At 35.2% G+C, this 13,819-nt stretch overlaps 1 protein-coding gene across 2 annotated transcripts in view; it reads left to right on the forward strand.

Annotated features, from left to right (window-relative positions):
* ctdsp1 (CTD (carboxy-terminal domain, RNA polymerase II, polypeptide A) small phosphatase 1) overlaps positions 1–11,629 on the forward strand; it is a 28,391-nt gene extending 16,762 nt beyond the window's left edge. For both annotated transcript variants that reach the window (XM_082175735.1, XM_082175734.1), the window contains 5 exons: positions 550–651; positions 3,430–3,486; positions 5,117–5,209; positions 9,184–9,369; positions 9,534–11,629. In XM_082175735.1, the coding sequence (XP_082031861.1) occupies positions 550–651; positions 3,430–3,486; positions 5,117–5,209; positions 9,184–9,369; positions 9,534–9,662 (567 nt within the window). In that variant the 3' untranslated portion in view covers positions 9,663–11,629. The remainder of the gene's footprint in view (positions 1–549; positions 652–3,429; positions 3,487–5,116; positions 5,210–9,183; positions 9,370–9,533) is intronic.
* Positions 11,630–13,819: the final 2,190 nt, after the last annotated feature.

Raw genomic sequence — 13,819 nt, forward strand, 5'->3', positions numbered from 1 at the left:
TTTTAAATTTTAATAATTTTTCACAATATATCTGTATTTTCAATCAAATAAGAAAAATCAGACTTTTTTTTTTTAAACTTTACCCCAAACTATAGAACAGTAGTTTATATATTATATTATGTTTTTTTCCCCCTGGAAATACAATAGGGAAAAATTTTTTATATATTAAATAAGACTTTTTTTTTTACAGTCCAGTGAATTCAATATTTTACAAATTATTATTTCTTATTTTAACAACAAATGAAAGATAAGTTTGAAATTGTCTACTACCTGGGTTAAAATTAAAGATTCAAACAGCTAAACTAGTGTTATAAAACAGATAGTTCCGTCTTTAAATTCTGGACACGTCACACTCAGTGTCTTACATTTTTCCATGTGACTGTCTACAAATAGCTTCCCATATAAATGTATAGAATATCAAATAAAATCTACCAGTTGACCCACCGGTAGAGAAACACTGACCTATACTGTATTTTTACTGTAAAATAGCTTGTTGTAAATTCCAACTTGGCTACTTATTTACCAGTGTCCTTGAAATGTCAATTACAGGTCCCGGCCAAGCCACTTCTTCCACAGATAAAGTCTAAAGATGTAGGGAAGATCTGTGTAGTCATTGATCTGGATGAAACACTAGTCCACAGTTCATTCAAGGTAAGCCAATGTGTTGAGCTTTCTTTTTTCATCAGTTTATATCTGGCAGCAGGTGTGAAGAAAATATATGTTGTTGGCAGCTCAACTAATATCATGGCTATGAGATACACTTGACTCAATGTTATAGATAGACATTTAACACCATTGCATGCATTCACATCATCACAGACCTTAAAGCTGAAGTGTGTTAAAATGTTTTCTCCTGTCTGAGCATAAAGAGAGAGTTCTCCCAAAAAAGAAAAATCACTGTCATCATTTACTCGCCCTTATGTCATTCAAAAATGGTATGACTTATTTATTTTGTAAAATACAAACAAAAGCGTTTTGAAATGTTTGTGTTTTTTGTCCATACAATGATAGTCAGTGAGGTCCAATGTTGTTTTGGCTGCCAGTGAACTTCTTTATAGGGGCAAAAACCCTTAAAACATTGTTCCAAATGCATGCTCTGCAGAAGAAAGACAGTCTTACAGATTATTTTGAACAATATGAAGGTGAGTAAATGATGACAGAATTTCCATTTTTGAGTGATCTGTTCTTTTAATATGCTTGGACAGCTATAAGTAAGCCTTTTAGGAAGATGATTTCCCTGAAGTGTAAACACTGTGGCTATGTGACGCTATAGGCCCCGATATACTTTTAGTTAGAGACTGATGGGAGGGTTTATGAAACCTGTTTTAGTCTATATAGTGCATATTTCCTTTGAAAAACCAGTTGGTGATAGTAGTGGTACAGAATGCTTTAATGCACATTTTTTTTGCTGTTTTACATTCCTATTTTTAAGTGACAAATTTCTGTCTCTACTGTAAACTGATGGTTGCCTCATATGGAAGCATAGAGGAAAAACACCACTGAACACACACCTATTAGTTCAGTCTGTTCTTGCATGTTAATGCAATAGTTTCAACCAATGTAATGTTCTTTTGCTATGTAATAATGAAAAATAATGTTTGCATTGTAAAAGAACACATTGAGTGTCTTTTACAATGTGCTTGACAACTAAGAACACAACAGAGTCATCTTTGCCTTTTTCTTTTTAGATACCAGACAAGTTATTTTCCAACCTTCAGAGTTAGCGGGGGAGTGTACCAGTGTAAATACACATACGCTTATTTGAGCCAGTGGAAAGCATAGAATTATCTAGAGAATGTGCAGTTTTGCTACATTTGGTTAAATTATTCTGTCGGATCGCATTTAGTGTTTGTTTTTACACGCATGCATGCAGTGGCAGCCCCTGATTTGACTCTTTATGGAAGTTTTTTTTTTTTTCTCTCTCTCTGGCTGCATGACATCATAAAGATGCTATGTGCACAATTTGGGGAAGCCAGGAAGAAAAGGAATGTTTTCCTCACAGGAGTCTCAGCTGTGACTGTTCTTAAAAACTCTAACTACTCATTGTACTCAAAAGTGAACTTGTCTAAGGCCCTGTTTACATCTGGTATTAATGCGCTTTGTTCGATCGGATCACAAGTAGACAAGGGAGACATTCCAGTTCAAACCTGGAGTTTTAATCAGTTTTTGTTTGGTCCACTTTTGACCACTTCTGTCCTGATTTCTTCGTGAGGAGGGTCTATAAGGCGGGCTTTTTCAGATCTTTCGATCTAATGGATGAAATAAGCTTGCACAACAGTCAATCTTGTCTGGCTAGCGCGCTTCCCATAATGTTTATGCATTAGGTCCGTAGGCTAAGAGTAGGTGTGTTTTGTGGTTGTTCAAATGCATTTGATGTTAAATACAGGTGTAAACAGGGTCTAAAACGTTTTGAGCTTTCGACACCTTCCATTGGTAGTCAAAAACGCATTCGACCAATTTAGCGTCGTCAACTTGTGTTCTGATCGATGACATCGTATTTTAATACTAGGTGTAAACAGGGCCTAGGTGTATTGAGTGTATTAAATGTAAGCTGTTGTTTTTTTTCAAATTGCAAATGGAGTTTGAAAGCTCACTGTTAAAGGAACTCGCCCACTTTTGAGGACTTTAGCTTATTCACTGTATCCCCCAGAGTTAGATAAGTCCATACATACCCTTTTCATCTCTGTGTGTGCCGTAACTCTGTCTGAGAGTTAGGTGCGTCAGACAGAGTTACGGCACTCACGGAGATGAAAAGGGTATGTATGGACTTATCTAACTCTGGGGGATACGGTGAATAAGCTAAAGTCCCCAAAAGTCGGTGTGTTCCTTTTAAAGAAGCAGTTCATTCAAAAAATTAAAATGTATTCAAAAAAAACTATTTATTTACCCCCATGGTGTTCCAAGTCTGCATGCTTATATATATATTTTTTATGTGTAACACAAAAGGATATTATTTTGAAAAGTCATATCACAATTTTTTTTTTTTTTTACTGTAAAGAGTTGTTCCACTAAAAATGAACAGCATACCGGTTTGGAATGACTTGAGAGTAAATAAATAATGGCAATTTTCATGGTTTGTGGTGAACTATTCCTTTAAAGTCAGTTAGAAGTAAAACAAGTGTGATCCTACAGCACAAGACAGCATAATGTTACTTCATGCCACATCTGTGAATGTAGGTCACACTGTCCTGACATCTCTATAACACATAAATGTGATTATCTCAACATTTGAGATTGAGTTTCTAGACCTATCTAAAGATCACTCTTAGGGTCTGTGGCAATATTCTGAAAATGACTGGAGCCTGATGGATGTTTTACACATCATGTCAGTCATTGATACAGTCACCTGCAAATTCAATATAGATTCATTTTATTTTCTTCTGCCTGCAACAGTTAAATCAATTTAATAAATGTGTTTTTTCTTCCCAGCCGGTAAACAATGCTGACTTCATCATTCCAGTGGAAATTGATGGGACAGTACATCAGGTGAGCATAATCCGTCCTCATGCAAGGTTGTCCATGGATAACTGACGATTGGAAGGATATTCTATGACATCAATCAATCGGAAAAAAAAGAAAAGAAAAAAGATTATGATTACTGCTTTTTCAATCATGAAAAGTGTTGATTACCACAATGCCAAGATCCTAAAAAAATGATGATCCCCAAAATATGATGATCCCCTTGTGAATTCCTAAAATAAAATCATTTATTAATAAATTAAAGAAAAAATTATATAAAGATATATATCATTTATACTGTGTGAGAAAAAACGTGATATATTATTGCACCGAAGCCAAAGTAAATTATTGTATATTATAAAAGCACAAAATATTGTGTTTTATATCAAGTGCATCTTTTTTTGCTAACCACTGTTAATGTTAGATGTGTATACTTGAAAATAATTCTTTTTTTCACAACAAATTTATTTGTACAATGATTTCCATGATAAATATTGTTCAAGATCGAGAGCAGCTGTATAGTTATCTTTCCAATCCTGAAAAGGATTTTTCTTTTTCTTTTTTACATTTTCAACAGACCCCCTAGAACCCTTTTGCTGCCCTGTTTGTTCCATGGATTAGTGTTTGATCAAATTGATGTATTTACATGTTTTCGCCCTGGTTGAGAATTGTAGCCAATCACAGCCCTTTAACCGCATGAATGCAGTGGTGACTCAGAGCTGTGTAAATAGGTCTAAAGGACTGTCAGCATTGGTCCTAATATGACGAATGTGTAATGTTTCACTTCTGTTCTCTGTTTTTCCGTTGGCTGCTTCCTGTGTTACATGCATAAAGAATATTGCTTTTTCTCCACATGGAATAATCATTTCTATTCTTTAAAATAAACAATTGTGATTACAATATCAAGAAAAATAATCATCAGTTATGCCTTTGTCATAATCATGCCTGTGACCGCTATTATTTGTCTGTCTGCTGTCGCACCGTGTTTTCTCCTCTGTTTACCTATTGCCGCTTAACACGGGTGTGCAACCTGACAGTATCGTTGCCATCTTGGCTGATGGGTCAGAGCAGCAGGTGGCTATTTCTGTATCCTGACGAAATGGAGAAACACTGACTGGCTTCTGAGAAGGCATTGGCCCCATCAATCTCTCTTCAGAGCGAGTCTCCTGCTCTCTCAAGCTATGACAGTACGATGCTTTGGTCCTTTAAAGGCCAACACCAGTTACACCAGGAGACTGAATGTGTCTGACAAACAAGGCTTAGGCCTGTTTCAAGTAATCCAGGATAGGCTTGGGATGTCAGGAAAGCCTATTCGGGATGACTTGGTTCAGGAATGAGACCACCAGCTTCATAAACAAGCTTGGCTGACCTAGTTGTTGGAGTAAAACAACCCGTTTTATTGCTGCTCTTAAAACTGGGTTTATAGTTCTACGGTCACATAAAGCTCATCGTTATATGAAGCATCAAGATGCAGGCTAATATAAATCTTATTTGTTCAGTAATAAATCTTAGCTTTATGAATGTGACCTGGTTTAGTGCCATCTTTTCTCGTGTGCTCTTTTTTATTTTTTTTCTAGCTGTGAATTTAAAACTTTGAAGTAATGACACATTTTAACCGCCCCCCCCCCTCCTCCCTTTGTCTGCCTTCTGAATGTAGGTGTATGTGTTGAAGAGACCTCATGTTGACGAGTTTCTCAAACGGATGGGGGAACTGTTCGAGTGTGTGTTATTCACTGCAAGCTTAGCCAAGGTAAGAAATGCAAAATGATTTTTGCACTATGCAAGGTATTCAGCATTAACTTTGATATGAAATAGGATTTAACATCACTTGCTGCTTGTATCAGTTTTATAGAAGGTTACAGTGTTCGCACGGTTATGGAAAACATCCAGTTATTTTAAAATGGACTTTCAAACCTGTAAAAAGATAAATAACTGTGTGTGTGCCAACTTTGGTGTCTGTTTTCAGATAAGATTTATTTAGTCGTGCCATTGCATCAGATTTTTTTTTTTTGGTCTGTTTTCATGATAGTTGGTGAATAAAATAAAATCTTAAAAAGTCATTAAAAACCACACACATAGTGTGGTTTAAGCACACTTTTGTTATGATTAATCGCGATTAATCGCACACTTATCGTGAAAATAAGTATACTCCATTTATCTTGTTTAACACATTCATTTTGTCATCATTTCCTATATCCAGCAAAGTAAACAATCAGATTGAATGGCGATTCTCACAAAACTGTATTTTCTGCAAGCTTCAAGGACACATTGGAGACTCCAAAAAGACACCAAATAACCAAATGATATAAGGAGTCCATACATTTCTATTATAATACATTTATGCACACCAAAGCACCTATGAAAAAAAAAACTTTACAGAATTCACAGTGTATAGTATGTGTACAGACAGAGTAACAACAAAGAGCTTGTTATCAGTTTAGACGAGTCAAGCTGCGATACCGAACAGGACCACATGGAGAGGCCAAAAACTCCTAAATCAACCACCTTGACTTGACTGCGTAAACCTACGACTACTAAACACAGCAACTTGCACATGACAAGTCAAACATTATCCTTGGTGTGTGTGGAAACAACGCAAATGTACTGAAATGTGTCTGTACATAAATGCAGTGTGTGATCAGTGATCGAGAGCGCACATACACGATTTGTTGTTTATGCATCAATATAACAGACTCTCACACGCTTTACTGTACGTCACCAAAATTGCGCTCTTTAGAAACAAATCACAGAATATGACAGAGCTTGTGTTTTAAAGCAAAGCACATGCTGGAATGAATAATTCACTAAAAACGCAATGTGAGTCTCTGATATAATCAGCTTGGCCTTTACATTAGCGCTGCTTTGGACTGACATTTTGAACAAATTGGATTACTGGATCACTGAAAACTTTTCCTAGAGTTTACTTGGTTAAAATGGTCTGATCACAAACAGAGAATCAGAATCAGGTTAAAGTGTTAGAAGGAAATGTCCTTCTATCAGGGTTACAGGTGCTTGTGGATGCTCAGTGTGATAAACTCCCGACTTCTAGATCATCTAACTGCGTGACGTAAATTACATTAATGACACAGCTTCAAGTTCTTTTGCAATTTATTTGCCTTAATGTTAAGGATTTTGAAATGAATCGCACACATTAACGCTGACAGCACTAATATATATTCATATAATAATGTATGCGTGCGTGTCTATATCGCGATTTTAAAATGTGACGATATGTATTGTTGATGTAAACGATTCAGATAACATGTAATAAATTACTACCCAGATAAAATATAATAACAAAATATAATTAAATAGGACTGCTTAAATGAATGACAATTTCTTAATCCAGTAGTATGGAAGTAAAATAATGTCAAATGTTTTTTGAAATAAAAAGCCTGTTGAATTGCACTACTTGAAAAAAAAATAGGCATTGCATTAACCATGCTTGCATTTTAATGCATTGTATTTTTAGTGCTTACATTTTTATGGGATGAAATTCAACATGGTTGAATATTTAAGCTGTGAATATTTCAATTAAAAACATTTCAAACACCTTTTCATTATTAAAAATTCAATAATCCATATTCACCTTTCATATTTCACTTCCAAAATATTCAAACTGTTTAAAAATAATATTCAACAGGCAATTTTCGGTCCATTTTATTTCGCTTTGCAAATTCGCTTCCACAAATTCAGTGGTTCAAATTCGACAGTAAATTCAACATTGACGTCCAGGAACTGCAGGAAAAGCAGTAGATTGCCGAGCATACTCTCCATCTGCTGTTAGTCTACCTCACCATCAGATGGTGCAAAAGCGCTTGTTGTTGACGAAGACATTCATTCATAAAATGAAAATGATTATCTGTGTCAGTAGATGCGGAAAAGATGATAAACACACAAAAGCTGTGTTTATGTTTCATTCAATAACTTCATTGTTACTTTCCCTGTGTATTCTACATGTCATCAGCTTTCTCTACCATGAACAGGATTATAATCGGTTTCCCTCAATACCTCATACTCAAGGATTTCCCTTCCGTTGATAGTGATATGAAAGACCAATCTTGCACCTTATTAGGGAAGTAGGCTGTAGGCTATTATATAGGCTACAGGCAAGAAGATGGACTAAGAATATGAACTTAACGCGCAAAGTTTCATGCTGAGCGTTTCGTGATATACTGGCATAAAATCAACACATACATATATATATATAGTATGCATACGTGTATTGCATTAGCTTAAACTGTCACAGCACTTGCATATTGTCCTCCTATTGTTAGTTTAACTGTAAATCGCTTTGGATAAAAGCGTCTGCTAAATGACTAAATGTAAAAATTGGCTTGACATTGGACATTCGCACATTTAGGGACCGTCTCTAAAGTTGCATACAACATTGGCATACACGTTTCTAACTTCAATAGCAAACTTACATTTATTTGAATAAATATCAAAAATCCAAAGGGTGCGCATTATGCCTGACACTAAATGAACACTTTACAGTAGGTTTTATGACTGTAAGTCGTTCTATTCAAATGCTATCGGAGTTAGAAACGTGTATACCAAAGTCGTATACACTTTAGAGACGGTCCCTAAACGTGCGAATGTCCAACATCAAGCCATCTGTATGCCAATCTATCACTGGGAAACGCTCAGCATTAAGCTTTGCGCGTTATTCTGAGTCCATCTGCTTGCCTGCGAGTTTGGTCTTTTACATCACTGTAGTCCATTAAGCTACGTTAAGCGTTGTATATGTCCAGCAGGGGAATCCTGAAGTATTGAGGGAAACCCTAATGGCCTGCATGCAGCACATCGCCACAATATAAAGTTAAGGCAACTAAACAACCAAGAGAAATATATGTCAACCTCAAAAATGTAACATTGGATCTGTATATCCGCATCGGGGAATAACATTATAATCTCGTTCACGGTAGAGAAAGATGCATGTAGGCTATACAGGAAAAGTAACCGTGAAGACACTGAATTTAACATAAAACAGCCGTCATAATAATCACAAATACACTTACATTGCTGTAAATGAGTTTTATGAATGAATGACTTGTTCTAACTGTTGCTGGTCTTCAACACGCGCTTTTGCACCATCTGATGGTGAGGTAGACTAACAGCAGATGGAGAGTGTGCTCGGCAATCTACTGCTTTTCCTGCAGTTCCTGGACGTCAATGTTGAATTTACTGTCGAATTTGAACCACTGAATTTGTGGAAGCGAATTTGCAAAGCGAAATAAAATGGACCGAAAATTGCCTGTTGAATATTATTGGTTGTATTTTTAAACAGTTTGAATATTTTGGAAGTGAAATATGAAAGGTGAATATGGATTATTGAATTTTTAATAATGAAAAGGTGTTTGAAATGTTTTTAATTGAAATATTCACAGCTTAAATATTCAACCATGTTGAATTTCATCCCATAAAAATGTAAGCACTAAAAATACAATGCATTAAAATGCAAGCATGGTTAATGCAATGCATATTTTTTTTTCAAGTAGTGCAATTCAACAGGCTTTTTATTTAAAAAAAACATTTGACATTATTTTACTTCCATACAGTAGCCTACTCACGAATTTGACATGGAATTTCAGTAGTCATTGGTTCATTTGTGTGATCCTTGCATTTTACGTAGGAGTTAATTTGATTTTTGTTGATGCGTGGCACTTTTCCCCTCCTCTGTCTAACTGTATCCATCACATTAATGTGATTCTGTTTTTCTAGTATGCCGATCCTGTCTCGGATCTGCTGGACAAGTGGGGAGCTTTCCGAAGCCGTCTTTTCCGAGAATCTTGTGTGTTCCACCGTGGAAATTACGTCAAGGACCTAAGCCGTCTAGGCAGGGATCTCAACAAAGTCATCATTGTGGACAACTCGCCAGCCTCCTACATCTTCCACCCAGACAATGCTGTACGTTACTGTCTTTCTTTGTTTTTTTTGCACCTATAACTGCTTTGGGTCTGAGGATATAGTCCGTACAGTGCTTAACCTGCTGAAGTTTATTAGTCAATGGTTTGATGCTTTGTCCCAACATTCATATTGTTTTTTAACATGCTCTTCTCTGTCATGTTTAGGTTCCTGTTGCCTCCTGGTTTGATGACATGTCTGACACAGAGCTGCTGGATCTCATCCCTTTCTTCGAGAGACTGAGTAAAGTGGATAATGTCTACACTGTGCTCAAGCAGCAGAGGACTACTAGCTAGTGGACACTAAGGGCAGCTGTCACTATGGGGCCATGGAGGCTGCTGGGCTCGGAGCACACCACTGCTTCCCCCTAACAGGACCAGCCACTAGCTCAGTCCTCGTCACCTACCCAGAATTCCATTCACATGATGTTTGATCGAGAAAAGAAGGAGAATGACAGAACTGTGAAGGACTGCTTTGTCCATTACAAAGCATAAAATAACAAGCTCATTGTTTTAACACTCAAATGGGTGAATCTCAGGAAAGCGGACAACACCATATTTTACCCTGAAGTCAAATAATAGAAATAAAAAATGATATTTTGCTTAAGGAAAGCAAAGATATTTTTCTTTTTTTTTCTTTTCTTTTTTCGTTTGTGATAATATTTTGACAACGAAGCACATTCCCGCCATGATGCAAAAAATGCAAAGTTATATTTACTGTAATGTGTAAACAAACAAATATGATAATATATTTAAATTATATTGTATTTATATGTTATGGTTGTATTTGTTGTACTGCCTTTAATGCTTATTGTTTATGCTAAAAGTACTCTATTACAGTTATGGAAATCTAATGAAAATCACCATTGTGAATGATAATGGAAATCACAAAAAAGAAAATGTTCAAAAAGTAAAATGTCCAGATGCATCATGGCAATAACGAGGGAAAAACATAATTTCACAATGTCATACAATATGGCCGTTTTCTTTATGCAAATATTATTTGGTATTTATTTTTCATTTGCGTTCAGGGGTAAATGTGGCGTAGGCTCGGTTTCGGAGAGATTCACCTAAAGATGCGTCTTTCCTTCTTTGCAACTCTTTCATTTTCATTGTTGAGGGAAACCCTGTTAAAATGAATCAAGTTGATTATCCTCTTCGGTGGGTGATTTGAGAAGATTTGTGTTTTAAGAAAATGACTTCCTCTCCTTGAGTTTATATCTTGAGTTAAGCTTCCCTCATTCCCTGTGTTAAATGAGTTTACCTCAAGATCTCAAGCGAGGACAAAACCATAAATGGCAATCAAATGGAATAATATGCTGTCTTTTTTTATCTAGACAAGTTTATTGGACTCTCACACAAGCATTCATTGGCCCTTTTATTTTTCAAAAATCATGTTTTATTTCTTCTCCATTTTTTTTATTTCTAAATCAAACATGAAAAAGAGTCATGATGGACACTTGAAATTCAAGTTTCACAAAGCAACAATTGTAAGAAAGGGAAATTGGCCCAGCACCTGTTGTCGCACGGCCCGTTTTCACTCTGAAGGTTAAGCTAATGCACCTTTTGAATTGTATACAGTATGCTTTATTGTGTCTAATGCGAGGTCCTTCAATGTGGCCTTAAAATTACTGTAGCAAATTTTTGTCAGACAATATCAAAAGTGGTCTTATTTACAAAATCAGTTTGTCTGATACTGTGTAGTTCTAAATTCATAACAGTATGCCATTTGTGTGTTTATATTAATCAAAACAAGTAAAGAATACTGGAATCAAACCATGATTTGTCAGTGGAAACGACTTGTAATGCCTTAACTCTCCATTAGATCACTAAAGCTGTTAGGTGGTTATTGAGAAAGTGATTTGGGCATTGGCGTGAGCATGCTGTAACGTGGACTGGAGAGCCCCGGTTAATGTGCAGTTGACGTGCCTTCTTGTTAGTTGTGCCATTTAATATGGATGGTTTTCCTCATGGGGATCGCATACTTGCTCAGCACTATCTGAGTTGATTGTTCTGCAAGTGCCAATGTTGATGTTTTCGACACAATGGTGATGATGTTCATGTGTACGGGAGAGAGTGGAAAGATGATGTTATGGTTTTTAATACTTGTGTTTTGTCCATTTTTCAGTGTTTGACTTTTAAAATAGATTTGGGGATGGCGGAACACTTGCCATCTTTCTATATTTGTGATATTAATGAAAATAGTGCTGTGCCATGCAAAAAAAAAAAAAAAGATTTTGTTATTCATAAAAGCTTAAAGAGCAGCCTGAGTGTTGAATATTTGATTCTTAAAAAGCACAATTCATCTCCCCTCCCTTTTGTACTTGAATCTCACCCTGTATTTTATTCTGGGATTATTTCCAATAGTATTTGATGCACAGTAACATGGTTTGTGTATTAAGTTATTTGGGTTGTCTTCTACAAACAAGTTAAACTATTGAACATAAATCATCATTAATCAAAAAAGCCATTAAAAGGTATTTTTTACCTTTTAAAACCAATTAACAGAAAAATTAAAATACTCAATGTCAGTATTTCAAAATTTTCCAGCAACACTTTACAATAAGGTTCCATGAGTTATTAGTTAACTTGAAGTAGCTATGATAAATACTTCTAATGCATTTATTAAAAGTGGTTAATGTTGATTTCAACATTTAGTAATAGGTTTTTTAAATCAATTATCCGGCAGACTTTTGCTGACAAATAAACACACATTTCTCAGTTCAGATAACATGGAGAAAGAGTAAACATTGTTGATTTACATATACTACTGACATTGTATCAGTACAATGAGGGTTGAAAATCAGAGGATACACTTGAACTAATTGGACCTTGTATTGCAAAGTGTTACCAAGTTTCATTAAGATCCACTTTCCTGTTTCTAATATCATGAAAACAAAAACACATGAAACTTCAGTGAAGATCAGCCTATATTTACTGGGTACATAGTGTCTTTCAACATTTGAAACTGATGATACAGTCATGTATACTGAATCGCATGCCTGACGTGGTACATTCTCCGAGGTCTAACTAATCATCAATCTCAGTAGGATTTCTCACACTTGTCTGCTTATGCAACTGGACCAACCCAGGTCCATGTTTTTCAGAAGTAATACAGTCTTATGTGTACAGTAGTGCTTGTTTTCAATGATACGCCTTCTTTCTAATATTCTCACAGATGCATGAGAGAGGCCGCAAATGCACTTCTCCTAATGTGTAACTGTTGAATCAGAAACATGTAATGCTAAATGTGATGATGGTTAGACTTCAAGGCTTAATGTAGCTTTGTAAATTGTTTTACTTTAATGATCTGCCATGAGTAAGCAGTCAGTTTTCTCATAGCCTATTTCAATACGCTCTGCAGCCTATCCTTTTATAGGTACACTGGGTGTTAAGATAAATGAAGACTAGAATTGAAAACGTATCGCCTTTATTTGAAAGTTAATGTCATGTAAGGTTACATTTACCTCAGAAAAGCCATTCAGTGGCCATAAACTGTATTTAGCAAGAAAAATGAATTCTAGAGAGGAGCATTTTGCAACAAAAGGACTATTTTACATATTCATTATTTTTACATTAAAAAGTTAGTATTATAACATTATTATTATTATTATAAAAGTACTATTAGGCTGTTAACAGTTGTTAATTAACCTTTAATAACAGTATCATCTTGACAGGGTTCTCTGTATAGTTTACGACATTATTTGAGAAAGATTAATTTTTTTTATTTTTTTGAGAAAAATTAACATGTAGAGTAATAATGGGGCTAAATAGAACATGCGCTTTTCAGTATGATTTCAGAAAATATCTAGTCCTATGTTTTAAAAGAACATTGATGGATCAAAAGGTTTTGTGGGAAAATAAATGATTAAAGTGAATCATATAAATGTGCGAGGTGGCGAGGAGGGCCTTGCTCTCTGGAGGTAAAAAAAAGGAACCCATTAATGATACAAACACTTTAGCTAAAGTAATATGTTTTGCATAATATCTAATACTTTTTCAAATCAATCACTTCAGCAAAGTTTGTACTATTTTCTGTTTATTTTAATAAATAAAGGAAATTTATTTTTTGTTTAATACATATATATTAAAATAAATATTTAGAAATGATAGAATCTGGAAGCTTTGAAGGAGATCCCATAAAAAATGTAATATGGCATTACAGTAGTAACAATAGATACATTTTATTATATGAAATGATTAATATAATATTTTATGAGGCAAATTTTGTGCCATCTAGTGGTTTAGAGGAGAATAAAATCAATGCTCCTTTCACAGCGGTGCAGCTTTAGCCCTGTTGTGCCCCATGTATATATCAAAATGACTCGATATTGAGTCGTGACAAAAATCGAATAAAACAACAAGAACAAAATCTTTTCGTTTGTTTATCTATCAATCAGAGACAGCTGCATTTGACGGGCTCTTTCCCACTTATTCTCCCCAATTTATACATT

Source organism: Leuciscus leuciscus, assembly GCF_965113295.1.
Source record: "Leuciscus leuciscus genome assembly, chromosome: 7".
NCBI lineage: Eukaryota > Metazoa > Chordata > Actinopteri > Cypriniformes > Leuciscidae > Leuciscus > Leuciscus leuciscus.